The sequence below is a fragment of the Pterocles gutturalis genome, unplaced genomic scaffold (assembly GCF_000699245.1).
Source record: "Pterocles gutturalis isolate BGI_N339 unplaced genomic scaffold, ASM69924v1 scaffold27489, whole genome shotgun sequence".
In the NCBI taxonomy this organism is placed as follows: domain Eukaryota; kingdom Metazoa; phylum Chordata; class Aves; order Pterocliformes; family Pteroclidae; genus Pterocles; species Pterocles gutturalis.
Window position 1 is genome coordinate 246 of NW_010128994.1, and position 13,947 is coordinate 14,192.

The 13,947-nt window shown below is 43.1% G+C and overlaps 1 protein-coding gene across 1 annotated transcript in view; it reads right to left on the reverse strand.

Annotated features, from left to right (window-relative positions):
* Nucleotides 1-1,699: 1,699 nt before the first annotated feature.
* NFAT5 (nuclear factor of activated T-cells 5, tonicity-responsive) overlaps nucleotides 1,700-13,947 on the reverse strand; it is a 34,672-nt gene continuing 22,424 nt past the window's right edge. Inside the window, 9 exon segments of the mRNA XM_010079815.1 lie at nucleotides 1,700-1,748; nucleotides 2,331-2,577; nucleotides 3,172-3,306; nucleotides 3,309-5,589; nucleotides 6,080-6,228; nucleotides 8,803-8,880; nucleotides 9,415-9,547; nucleotides 10,267-10,319; nucleotides 10,492-10,626. Of these exon segments, the coding sequence (XP_010078117.1) occupies nucleotides 2,339-2,577; nucleotides 3,172-3,306; nucleotides 3,309-5,589; nucleotides 6,080-6,228; nucleotides 8,803-8,880; nucleotides 9,415-9,547; nucleotides 10,267-10,319; nucleotides 10,492-10,626 (3,203 nt within the window). The 3' untranslated portion in view covers nucleotides 1,700-1,748; nucleotides 2,331-2,338.

Genomic DNA, 13,947 nt, shown 5'->3' on the forward strand with positions numbered 1-13,947 from the left:
GCCTCTCAATGAGAGAGAAAGAGAGAGACAGAACGAGAGCGCGAACGTCAGGACAGACCGACAAACAGGGAAAACCAGGAAAACAAACAAAAAAACTCTACACGGCTCAACTAAGCACACGAGTTAGGGGGAGAACACACAGTAAACAGACTAGAGTAACTCAAAAACCATTTACAGACTATTCTTTGTTATTTAAAATAACAAAAATGAAAAATTACGTGATACCGACTACACCCTACAAGGCAGAATAGCCATACGTGACGGCTGTTGGGCTCTAACTGCGGCAACAGCTTTCTACGTGCAGGAGGAGAAGAAACGAAGATCTGAAGGAGGCTGTAGTGAGATATCACAAAACTGTCCGGATAGTCGGAGCACCCAAAAAATTCACATGCCTCACAATGCAACTGCATGGTCTGGAGTGGGTTGGTTTTTCTACATTCTGTAACATCAGACAATTTTTTTTTTTTTAACTGAGACATGATAATATAGAAACTAGACTTGGGGACTGTTGGTATTAAAAAAAGAAAAAATCACTTCAAAACTGCAAGGAGCTCAATATGCTACAAAGATGCAACAGCTCAGGAGGAAGTGAAATTTTCAAGAACGCTTCAAAGTGATGGAATTTGCCTCCTACTTGCAGTAAAGTCAAGCTGAAGATTTACATCAGTAACAGCTGGAAAATGACTGGTTAAGGGGGATTCCTGCACCGAGAAGGAGGTGGAGAAATTCCTTCCTCTTTCCTTAATCCTTGATCGTTTGTCAAAGCTTCTCCTGACTAAGCAACATAATGCCATGGATTCCTAAAAGCTGCTTCTCATCTTCAAAGCCAGTAAGATATTTATGTCTTTTTTTAAAAACACAATGTGAAACTGAGGGAGAGAGAAGGGAAATCATGAGAAGAAGGAAAGGGAGAAGGCTGGTCTGAGAACAGATAACGCAGCTGTAGCGAGTTCTAACCCGTACAGCCTGAGACCCACAGAGGAGTTCTTTCCTTGGCCAGGCAGAACGCTCCTTTCAAGCTGAAGGTATTTCAGAGGATAACATTTTAAGAGCAGAATTTAAGCTCCCCCTCATTTCTTCATGGTGTTAGAGCCACCCAACCCTTGCTCTAGGTACAGTTACACATAAAGGACATGGAAAACCGTTAATCACATTCTCAGACGGGAAGCACCCGCCTCTGGCTGTCTACAGTAGCAAGCAATCCTCTGCTTATTACAGTTGCCAACACTTTTCACTGCCACCTACTGCAATTACCAAATCGCGGTATTGGCTCTCCCGCTCAATGGTGAAACCCGCGATCCCTTCGCTTCCTGACAGCCACGAGGCATGGCTCATGTCACAGGCGTTTGATGTCTCCGCTTCACAAGCTTTTCTAGTCAAGAGGGAAGCAAGAGGAGGAAAAAAAAGTAAACGTGGTAACATGGATTACCTTCTACCAGCAATAATAACTGATCAGATATGCTTTAAATTGAAAGAGCACCCCACTGTGAAGGAGGTTTCGGAATCTAGTAACAGGACATTCCCATGCCCTAGGAAAACAAAGCATAGCTTGTCAGCATTATTGGCACTACAAATCCCAAGTACTACGCTCCTAGCCTTAGGTGCTAGATGCTGCAATTGGCCACGTGTGTGCTCGTTAGAGAAAAGGGCCACTTTTCGAGAGAAGCAATCAGTTCCACACAGCCTAATCCGGAGCTGGAAGGTCTGAGAGGATCTGGGAAATCATCGCTTTCTTCTTCGCAGAATTTCTGCAGGAAAAAACAAGCAAGCAGAAAGTTAGGCATACCTAACAGAAGTCATGCTCTTATGTAGTTCCTTCATCTTGAAAACATCCTTCACAAGCAGACATGAAACTATGAGTATCAGAACGCAGCACTCTCATACCGCAGGATTACTCTCCTTCCACACTTTTTTTTTTTTGAAGTTCAAAACTTCACACACAAAGCAGTTTAGATGAGAAAATGAAGTTATCACTGAAGTGAAACTTTTGGGGAATTTAGGATGGCAACACAGTGAACGAGAGCCAAGTCACACACTGTGGACAAAACCAGATTCCTGGTTCTTGGCACTCAGGAAGCTGCCAAGCTGTCAGTGCTCTACCGTCCCTCCCAATAACGCACCAGACTGTGACAGCCCACAACAAAACACACAGCGACCGGATGACAAGACCCAGTCTCAACCAACCGCTTCACACCAATTCTGAGCTCTCACTGTTTTCAGTAACTCCTCATTCTAGCCACTGGAGTACACTCTGAATTCGGCAGTGCTGGTATTTCAGCTGATCTCTTTGAGCACGGGGATACACCCCCAAGCCCAAGCACATCACTTACTTGACTAATTAAAACGAGCCAGCCATATTGTTCCCCTGGTTCTGCAATGAGACGAGCAGATCATCTATTTTCTCAATATTCTGGTTGGGCGCCATAGCCGATGGCAGCGGAGGAGTCTCGGATATCTGCTGGGAGAGCAGCGCTGGCACTGCTGCTTGTCCCTCGCCCTGCGGCTGGCCCTGCTGACTGATCGCCATCAGCTCATCCGGCAACGCCGCTGGTCCAGACGGCAGCAGCTGCCCGCAGTCTGTCAAGCAGTAAGTGAAGAACAAAGAACAATTTAAATTAGCTTAATACATGCTGTGAATTAGCCAACTTCCTTACTTATACCCACACTGACTACAAACTGTGTGGGAAGTGTTGGAACAAGATGATCCTTAAGGTCCCTTCCAACCCAAACCTTTGTGTGATTCTAAAATCAAATCACATGGCATGAGTGCTGAGCATGCCCATCTTTCGTCTTTATTAATTTCATAGTGCATGTAAATACATGTGAGTACATGTATTTTATTATTTGCATGCCTATTGTTAACAATATTATAAATAATACTTCTGTATAAATATACACACAGCTCTACAATGGTTTTGTCACATGTTAATCCTAAATGTAAGACCACCAACAGGCATTTACGCTAGGAGTTCTCATGCAAAATCAGCAACGTAAGTGTACATTCAGAGCAACACGATGAGTATGTATATTCTCAATTGCAGTGCTACCTTATTTCAGGATTTTCTTTTTATTTTGTAAGGAAATATCTTAAATTGAATAAACATTGTCTTGTGGACTCTGACTAGTAGCTCTTCCAAATTGTGAACTCAGAATCGGGCATCTAGCACTTACTGTTTTGAATGCCAAACAGGAATATTCCTGATGTCTGCTGAGATGAAGCAGGAGAATTCTGCAGCTGGTTGATAGCACCTCCCGCCGTGTTGTGAAATAAAGCAGCTGGTTGCTGTGGAGGAGAAGCAGCACCATGCTGTTTTGAGACGAGTACATGGGAGACTGCTGCAGCTCTGGCTGGCTCATGCTGTTCTGCAAGGCTGACATGGAAGCTGAGGAGATGAAGAGGGTGACCTGTTGCTCTGGAGAACTTGGTGACCCTTGGACCAGCTGAATCTGGGGTGAGTTATGGAAGATGGCTGGCTGCTGAGCTTCAGCCTGGTTGGATCCAGGATTCTGAAGAGAAGACACTGTGGTCTGGCTCTGGAACTGCATGGGCTGCTGCTCCTGGTTCATCGACGCCATGTTACTCTGTGGATGAAAAATGGACTGGCCTTGTTGCTCCTGACTGGTAACCGCGCTTTGATTTGGGTTGAAAATCATGTTCTGCTTTTGAGGAGCAATTGTACTCATTGCATTTTGATTACTGAACATCATGTTCTGCTGTTGCTGCTGCTGCTGCTCTTGCGATGGAGGACTGCTCTGAATAGCAACGATTGAATGCTGAGGCTGGAAGATAGTTCCTTGTTGGTTCTGGGGAATGGAACTGGACTGGATGGAGCCTAATGACACTTGAGGCTGAAACAAACCTTGCTGAGCAGGCTGAGTCTGGGGCTGTTCCTGCGGAAGCATCGAACTCTGGATATGGGATATCTGTGTCTGCTGCTGGAAAGAAGTCTGCTGTTCGGTGTTTGTTGCTGTCTGAAGAGGAGAAATGGGATTTGGGCTTGTGAAGAATGACATCTGCTCTTCCTGAGTTGCAGGGTTGGTCATTGAACTCTGGGAAAGGAACATGTTGGCAGACTGCTGGTCTTGGGGAACCGGAGAGCTCTGCAGTACACCCATGGCGTTCTGCGAGTGGAACATTGGGGGCTGCAGCTGGTCTGAGGAATTAGTACTGGCCTGGTTGTGGACAATGGAATTTGGACTGTGAAAAATAGAGCCTTGTGCTTCCTGTGATATATTTTGAGCATCACCTATTGGATTCTGAGAGTGAAAAAGCTGAGCTTGGGAATGTGGAGACTGCTGCATAAAGCTCCCGGACTGAATGGACATGATTTCTCCACCCTGCTGGAACAGACCACCTCCTTGTTGCTGAGTTCCACTTGCCTGAACAGTCATCATGTTTTTGGTAGATGAAAAGAGATTAACTTGAGACTGACTCTCTCCACTATGCTGCATTTGAACCATGGTCTGAAATACGGTACTTTGCATCTGCTTACTCTGACCTGAAGCTTCTTCTCCATCTGCAGAATTTGACGCCTGAAACATAGCAGGTCCGTTGGTGGAGACCTGCTGCTGGGCAGCCGGAGCAGTCTCACTTCCAGAAACACCAGGAGATGAAGAGAATAATTCACACTGCATTTGCATGTCTTCGCTTGTTGATAAGCCACTCATGATGTGAGAAGCCTGCTGGTAAACAGGTGACTGTTGGAGGGCCCCGTTCCCTGAAGTCGTTGGAGAGAACAAATCAGACTGCATCTGAGTTGCAGCCTGGCAGATGTTCTGCTGGATTCCTATCACCATTGCTGCTGAAGTCTCCATCGCCTGCTGCTGCTGTTGCTGCTGCTGTTGATTGGACAACGCATTTTCAGGCTGTGAGTGAACATTTTCAGCTCGTCCAGGCAAAAGGCTCTCTGGTCTGGAGTGGACAGCTGTGTCTGATGAGGAAAATATCCCAGAATTGACACTATTTTGTATCTGGCTAACTTGCTGAAAGATATCTGCATTTAGCTGATCTTGAACATCCTCACTGCTGTCTGAACCAGAAAATAAAACAGAAGATAACTGCTGTTGAGCTTCCAATACCTGTTGCACCAAGTCAACATTCCTATTGCTGCCAGTGGCAGTGTTAGTTGGAAAATTTCCAGCTTGCAGTTGCTGTATAGTGTTCTGTAACTGACTCACACCACTCGCTGATGAGAAAATACTTGATGAAATCTGTTGCTGCAATGCCTGTGCTGGTTCTGAGAGAGTAGACTGCTGCTGTTGTGATGCATCGGTTAATTGTGACAAAGTGACTACTGTGCCATCTGATTGCAACACTTCCCTGGTCTGGGAATCTCTGGTTTGGAACTGTGCAGCTTGCTGCATTAATGCATCGCTGTTCTGCAGCTGACCCGGAGTAGAGACTCCTGAAAAGCTACCAGGCTGGGAAATGTCCTGTGTTTGGAGAGTAGTTAGTGTCTCTGGATTATACACCTTCGGCTGTATTTGCTGCTGGTTTTCATTTTCAGAAGGTAAATGGGAAGCAGAAGTTGATATGCCGGACATACTGTTTTCCAATGTTTGCTGAGTTGGTCCAACCACATTTGAAGCCTGAAAAGAGCAACGCATTAAGCAATCTGTAAGCTCACTCAGGTTATGTTTGCCTCCAATCCACTATGTTCAGGAAAGATCAGACTGAAGATCTGGTGTCTCTCCAAACACAACCAAACAAGGAAGCAAAGACCAGCAGTGGAAATGCTACTTCAAGGAAGGAGTCAAGGTACAATTTAATGAAAGCTGTGCTAGGAAGTGATTAAAATAATATTCTTACAGTAATTTACTAGTTCTGTGTCACAGGACAAGGAACAAACCCATCATAGTCCCACTACCCAATCGATCTGTTTGAATGCGGGAACAAGTTACTTTCAAAGGAAACGATCTGTTATTTCAGTCATGCTCTGTGATCGTACGCTTTGCCCAGACCCATCTCGGACATGCCGTTTTCCCTGTGTTTCTCCTCTCCACGATGAGAACATGGGCTGATGGGTAGATGTAATTAAGACCATTAAAGCTACCGTCTTCAGGTGACCACCACACTTACCTTGAAGACAGGAGGAGACCTTTTTTCCGCACTTACTTCCATTGGAGCCACATCTTCATTCTTAATCATACTGCTTGGCATGAGTGGCGTTATCAAGGCACTAGGAAGAATGTTCACCTTCTCCAGGTTACAGCCAGTGGCTTTCACTGCTGCAGTCACAAATAAAGATAAAAGAAGGGCAGTGTAATTAGTTAACATTCACTATGGCAGCCTGCTTCCCGGTTCATTTTCAGCCCTGCCATAAGAGCCCTCATCCTCACGTGAGACGCTAATATGCAGAGAAATCATCGCAAACATTTGAATACTTCAAATAATCCCAGAAAACCTGAACCCTTCAGAGGTTATTTTTAAGACTAACACAGTTCTGCCTTTCTTCCATTTCATATCCTTCTAGACCAGGACGGCCATCCACCAACTGCTTCAACTACAAACATAAAAGCTTAAGACATCATTCCACAAATTAACAGATTTCTTCTATTTATTTTTTTTTAAGTAGAAAGATGGCCACGTCCTCAGGAACAGTCCTTGTGTGTTTATTCTATGGAAAACCAAAGACTCTCTCCTGAAATGTTAGTTTCTGTCTTCAGCAATAAATTCTCAGCCGTCATTAGGGCAACAGTTGTCCATATACCAACAGGCAAATAAACCCTTTCCCTCCTTCTGCTCACTCACAGGTCTGGGGTGGCTCCAGAAACCCAAACCCCAGGACACGATGAGCTGGGCTGTGCTGCTGGCAGGGAGTGTATTCGAAAATACATCTCCTTCAGGACAGCCAGTCATGCACTGGATTTAAAGACAGCAGTCAGTGTTTTTCTATACCACAGTCAAAATTTATAAGCTTTTCTCTTCCTTGGGCTTAATCATGTTGTGTTCATCAGAAACAATAAAAAATTTAAGTAATTTTAAAAAAATCCCCATGGTTAGTTTTAGCAACGGTATGTTCGTTCACAGTGACGTACTCAGTTGGAAGAATGAAAAACAGAAGTGAGATTAATAAAGAAGTTTCAAAAGCAGAGAAACACTGGTGCTTTTGCTGTTTTACTATTTTACTAATTTAGAACTTCTGCACAGTTACCATCTTATCAAGGGATACACACCCTCAAAAAATCCCCCAAAGTTGGAAACTGAAACCATCATTAACCACCTAAAAACAACGCCCCAGCGCTGCTTTGATGTGAGAGGCAAAGACCTGAACGAAACAGCTGTCCTTACAGCCGCAGCTCCCCAGGCTGTACAGAGCGCCCTAGAATTATACGAGTTTGCTGTCTTGAAACGTAACTTGTCATTGAAACCTGCCAAATCTGCAGACTCTTAAGTTAGAGCTGAGACTCTGTAACAGCTTTGGGAAGCCACTGGATCCCCACCGGGTTTTTAGCATTTCAGAACGGTGAGGAAGGATGGGCTGGGACATACGCAGAGACAAAGTACAGAAAGCAGACACAAGTGTCTGACCTCTGGTTTGGGATCAACCTTGAGCAGAACAGGTACAGGAATGAACCATCAAAGAAGAGCTGGCTAGCAGGAAACCCACACAAGAAAGTAAATTAAGCTTTACTGCATAAATTAAATGGAGGACATGAAGCAAGAGAAGCAGCGCAGCGTGTTCTTATGAACAGCAGATGTTCTCCTGAAGCAGTTGGTGTCTTCCCGTGGTTAAGCCTCCACACTAAATGAGATGGGTGTCAGGCTTGCCCTGATACATCAGTTATTATTTTCCTCATCTTTTACCCGTCCTTTTATCAGTCTTTTCAACAGTCCTTTTATTAGCTTGTTTCATTGCCCTAAATATTTTTGCATATTATTCTCTGCAGGTTGAAACTCATCATGTCTTGTATTCATCCTCCCTAACAAGTTGTAAAGTCAACTTGTAAATACATCCCCTGCCAAGACGAAGCTATTAACTTCAAACATGAGCTTCACGATTTTAACCTGAAGCTATGGATTCCTATCAAACCTGTGATCACATTGTTCATTTGCTTACCTTTCAACCTGCCTTCTCCAGAGCAGGCGATGGAAATTTCCATTAACCTCTCTACACTACCATAGTTTGAACAATCAAGTAAGACTTCCTTCCTCTACTTTATTCCAAAAGTAGACTTACAATCCAGGCCAACCTAAAACTTGCTCCCTTGGAACAAAACAGCAAACTTTGCATGGACAGAATGGTCAGAAGAAAAAAAATAAAACTCATTGTAGGGAATAAATTGAAATTGCCAGAATTAGCATTCGTCCCTAGACCCATGGAAAGCAGTCTTATAAAACCACGAGACAACTTCCAAAGAATAGTAAGTTGGCACATTTATGGTTTTCAGTACTCAGTTGATCCCCACCACTACCTCTATGTGTGTTTTTCCTTAAATTAACACTACACAGTTTCTAAATCCTTCGTATTAACTGCCATCTCAGGCTTCTTCCTTTTTTCTTCTTCACTCACAAATACATTAAATGAAGATTAGACTTCAGGGCCTGAGGCATGAAAAACAAAAATTTTTTTTTAAAAATTATTTTTTGCAAAGTTTTTGTTCTATACTACCTCATGTTAAAATATACTTGAATATACAATGTAAAATATTCAGAATAAGAAAACAAACCTCACTGTAAGAATATGGCCAGATTTTATATGCAAAGATTTATCTTCCCAGGATGCCTGATTCATTTCTCCAAATCTGGGTAGGAATTTATAGTTCCATTATTAACAACAATGATAAGAATCAACGTAGTACCTTTCATCGCCTCTTCAAAAGGACAATGTTGGGCTGGGCTGGAGATTTCCTTCTTCACATTAACATTCAGAGTACCAGCTGTTGAGACAAAACACATTGAGAACTTCCTTGTATTACAAGAGCAAACAAGCAAAAAAACCCAAAGCAAACCAAAACAGTAACGTAAGGATTAAGGAATCAAGGTTCTTTGAAACCTACACAAACTTGTGCACTGTGTATTGAAATATAGATAAATACAGCAAGAAAAATACATGATACGGTCAAACTTCAACTTTCCCCAGGACAAAGCTTGGTGCTATTTTCTGGGTGTATTTGGTGCACTGTATGTAATGTGTCAGCTTCATTTTGAACCTTACACTAGAAATGGATGCTGCTTTATAAAAACAGCTGTCTCCACGCAGCTGAAATTTGAGATACTCACCACATGAGTGAGAAAAGCCAAGCCTTCAGATTTTATTATTTAACAGAGCAAACCTTGCCAGCAAGAGGAGTTTGTAAAGATCCACATTACTTAACATTTCTCTTGTATGGACTAAAGACTATGAAATCAGAAATTAGATGCTTAGCAGGTGAAAGTGCCCACTCCTTCCTCCAGTGCTGTATTTGACATACATGTATCTGGAGTGTACGTAAACGGCTGCACATCGTGTGATCGTCCAGCATTGGTCACCACATATATTCCCACAGAAACAGCGGAGGTTATTTGCTGGTCATGATATGGTGGCACCTTCACAATAAGGTGATTCTGCAATGCAAAAGTAATTTAAAAAAATCACATTAGAAACCTTATTTCATTACTATTGACCTTAATTGTATTTACATCCATCAAAACAAAGACTGATAAAACACCACAAAAACCAAAGACACTGGGGGAAACGTGACCAAGTCACACTTTCAGTGAAGTAAACCGGCAACCTGTGCTGGAAGAGAGACTTGAACAACCTGCCAGTGTGATGCTCACTGGCAGCTTACAGCTCAAATGGAAAGCGCAGAAAGGAGACACATCACGTCCAGCACTTTGAACAGAAGCTTGTGCCTAACGCACCTCCCTGACTGCAATCACCCTGCCACCGAGTTCTGCCGGACGCAGACACTGCACCCTTCTGCCGAGTCTCGTCTTCAGTGCAAACAGACGGAGGATGCAGTTTCATGTTACACCTAAGTGGCTTTAACACTGAGCAGGCAGCAAAAAATAGTCCTGCAATCATTCATCAGCAATAACAGCGATGAGTGATCTGCCTATTCCCCCAGCTGCCTGCCCGTCACACACCACGCTCCTGCTGAGGTATCCGAGTTCTCAGCTAGAAACGGAACAACTAGACTTGTGTAAACTCAAACCAGTGACATTCTACCACACTCACTAGAGAACTTGTTTGAAGAAAAGGAATGTTATTGCTAGAAGCAGACAGGAAGAGGGAAAGGCTTATTCATTTTTTTTATATAAAAATAATAATAATAAAGTACCTGATGAAATAATTCCATGTCTATTTCAGCTTCTGCCTTCCAAGAATTCTCATCTAAATGAAAGTTAAAACCATAATTTATTGCACATCCATATCACGCAAGTTATTTTAGTGCCTTTGATTCTGCTGCTCAGTTCGCTCTCTACAACTAAACTTTATCAACCAACGTAAACCCGAACACCACGGTCCCCTCAGCACCCCCAGCCATTATTGCTTTCACACTAACCAGAAACGTTCTCTTGGAAAATCACTTTTGTTCCCTTTAGAAAGTTCTTGCCAATCAGAAAAACTTCCTCCTCCCCCTTCACTGAACAGCTGTGCAGGCTTTTCTTGAGGATCTCTGGAACTCCTGCTGGTTGAGCTGCAATTGAAAAAACAGAGTTTGAAATCAAGAAAATATCAACATCCAAGACAAAACGCTTTTACTTACAGGATTATAAAGGAAAGAACAAAATAATTCCCGAGCTTTTTCCTTTTTCTATATCACTTGTGACAGAACTTTTCAGAAGATAACTGCTTCTATTATTTCCTCACTAAATATAACAACCTCACAAAAATCACACTTAGATCCACTAAGAATCTTTTCCCTTTTCTCCTCCATTTATTAAATCTTCAAAACAAATTTTTCAGTGTTTGAGCTAAAGCTCAAGGAGCATTCAGGAGAGAAGAAAGCCTGGTTCTGTAATTTCCCGGCATAGATTGTGATGAGCAAAGGCATCAGCCCTTAATCTCCAGCTAAAGCACACCTTCACATTTATCCCTGAGCTCACAAAAACATTTTTTAGGAAGTTATTTTGTTCTGCTATGCAAAAGGGTAGATGTAGTAATTTCCATGTTTCTTGGGTTTTTTCAGATTTTCTTCACATGACGCAGCTTTCCAGCTGGTGCAAGAACTGACCCAGGGCTTTGAGCAGCCTGGGCTAGCGGGAGGTGTCCCTGCCCATGGCACGGGGTCGGAACTCGATGACCATTAAGGGCCCTTCCAGGCCAAACCCTTCTGGGATTCTATGACTTCCTAGACCTCTACACTGCAGCCAATACAAATCCTTGCTGTAGATGGGGATTACAGCAATTTATATCCTAAAAACTAGCCGAGAGCACGGCTCACAAACACACGTCCCTGAAACCCTCTGTCCCTCCACCGGCGATCCACACGATGGTTTATGTAACATCACAAATAGTCTCTGTGGCAAGCTAGTGCTATGCTTCCTAAAGCATAAATGAAGTAAGACCATGTGTGTTAAACGAAAATGAGCACAAAGACAATTTAACTACAGACATATGTTTTAAAATAACGTATTTCGACTTGGTCACATCCAGTATGTTATAAAATAATTCCAGTTTCTAATAAGGGTTTCTCAACCACCTTTTCTATTCACCAAAAAATCCTCGTGGCATCAGCTTGTACTTGTGCTTTGCACTTCTGTGGTTCACTTTCAGTGTTTAATAACAGCACGCTCTGGGCTTACTACACAGGAGAACACGCAGACTGTAACACTCCAAATCATTTAGTGACCTTTCAGAAAGGATTTTTCTACAACTGTTGCCACGGGTTCCCAGGCAACCATTATGCAACTACCGAATGTGCTCAAGGCACATGAACCTCGGCAAAGAGGAACTGGATTTAGGTTTGCTAGCAAGTTAACAAATTCTATTGAAAACAGAATTTCAATAGAGTCTGCATCCACTTAATGTCTTTCCTATGGTTTCAGGATCATTACTGCAGCTTTGACAGTAATATTCGTTATGAAACACAACATAGGCAGGCTCTGAGGAGTGAAAATGGGAACCTTACGAGAGGGTAGAGCCCACATCGGTACCCAGATGTAGCAGACAAACAGGATGTAATGTGCTGAAGGAGATGATTTATATAAAACAATAAACAACAACATTTTATACCGCATTGATCAGCCAGTATCTATGTACCAACAGTATTTGGTTGGCTAAAGTCCACTGTGAGTCACTAGAACTTTGGAGTAAGTTAAGGGAGCAGAAGCACAGAATCCTGGGAAGAGCCTCAGGAATTCCCCTCTCAACCTTCACATCACGATCAGGTTTACCCACATCACTCCTCAAAGACACATGTCTAACCACAGGATTTTGTTTCTTCAGTTTTCACTTCCAGAAATGAAGATGCTACAAAATTCCTGGGCAATCTCTTAGCTACTTGCACAATCAGGGAGATTTTCTTATCAAACATAGCTACTAGTGTTAGGGGTATAAATGGATGCATTCAACAACGAGTATGAAACCACCAGGAACCCCCACAAACCAACTCTGGGATGCCCTTACCAACACGCTAAGCAGGAGGCGCATCACACACGGCTTTTTTAGCTAAACACCCTACTTTAAATTCGGTCTCTAAAAGATTTCAGAGTCCCAGCTTCTACTTCCAATAGCACGTTTTGGATTGTTATGTGTTTAAAAAAACACCAGATTATTTCCGTTCCCATTTCTGCTATGATTTATGTAATTTTCATTAACCAGTAAGTTAATGATACAAACAAAATGTATACAGAAATAGCTTTTGGAGATTTTATAGAAAATGTTTTTTTCTCAAATATGAAAATTAATATCAGGTACTACAGTGCTAGACTGACTGGAATGCGGTACAGAGACAACCAAGAGCACCCCAGATGTCAAACCATTGCCTAGAGCACAGAACACGGCTGACGAGAGGAGGAGAGCGACGTGTCTTTGGTTATCAGCCTTTTCAGGGCTTTTGCAGAGCTCCTGCCCTCCCCGAGTCTCTGCAAGGGCAGAACGCCGGAAGGAGAGACGGGCTCCACGGCACATCTGCCGAACCGCCTGCTGCCTGCAGCACTGGAACCGCTTGGTGGAAGCTGATGTGGAAGCTCACATGTTTCTAATTATCTTCTCTTCCAATCTGTTCCCTTGCTGGCAACAAAGCTGCAGATTCTGAGGAGCTGAATAGGAGTCCTGACACAATAGGTACTGACAGTGCTTAAGGGGAAAAAAACAAAACGCACAAAACACCAAAACCCAGTAACTTCTGACACAATGACAAGAGCACAACACAAGCACGCAGGAGCTTGCATAATCATACTACGTTCCATGCATGGAGAAAAAGCTCTGCCATCATCTTGTTCATCAAGACAGATCAGTAATCCCACCAACAGCTGTACCAAACACACCTCCCTCTCCGTTCTCTTTGCCAGATGAGCAGAATTTCCTGTAACTGGAAGCCATGTGCACAGGCAGCCCCCCATGTCCTGCAGCCTCCTCTGGTTTCACGTTCCCCGTTGTTCAGTGTAACCTCACCAGCCCATGCAGCCATCTGTGCCCTGTGCTAAACAGGGCATTTGTATGAACTGCTATAAAAGGTTTCATTCTTGCACTGAACCAGAAGAGATTCAGCCTCTGGTCCAACAAACCACCACGACCATCAAGAGCCATGCTCACTATCAGATGTTCTTCCACCACTGAAAGCTGGCAGATGAACATGACCATACAGAAGAGGTTACAATGTGTACCAAAAATGTCATATAATAACTTCAAAGCAATGATGACAAAAATTCTTATCTTTTAAAAGGCAAAAATTCATTTAATAGAAGTTGTAACTCCTGTTAAATACTGGCCAGTCATTTAACTAACACCCCACCCCAAATAAAGATCAATGCACGTGATCTCAGCCACGGCAATTCTGAAACCATCACACATT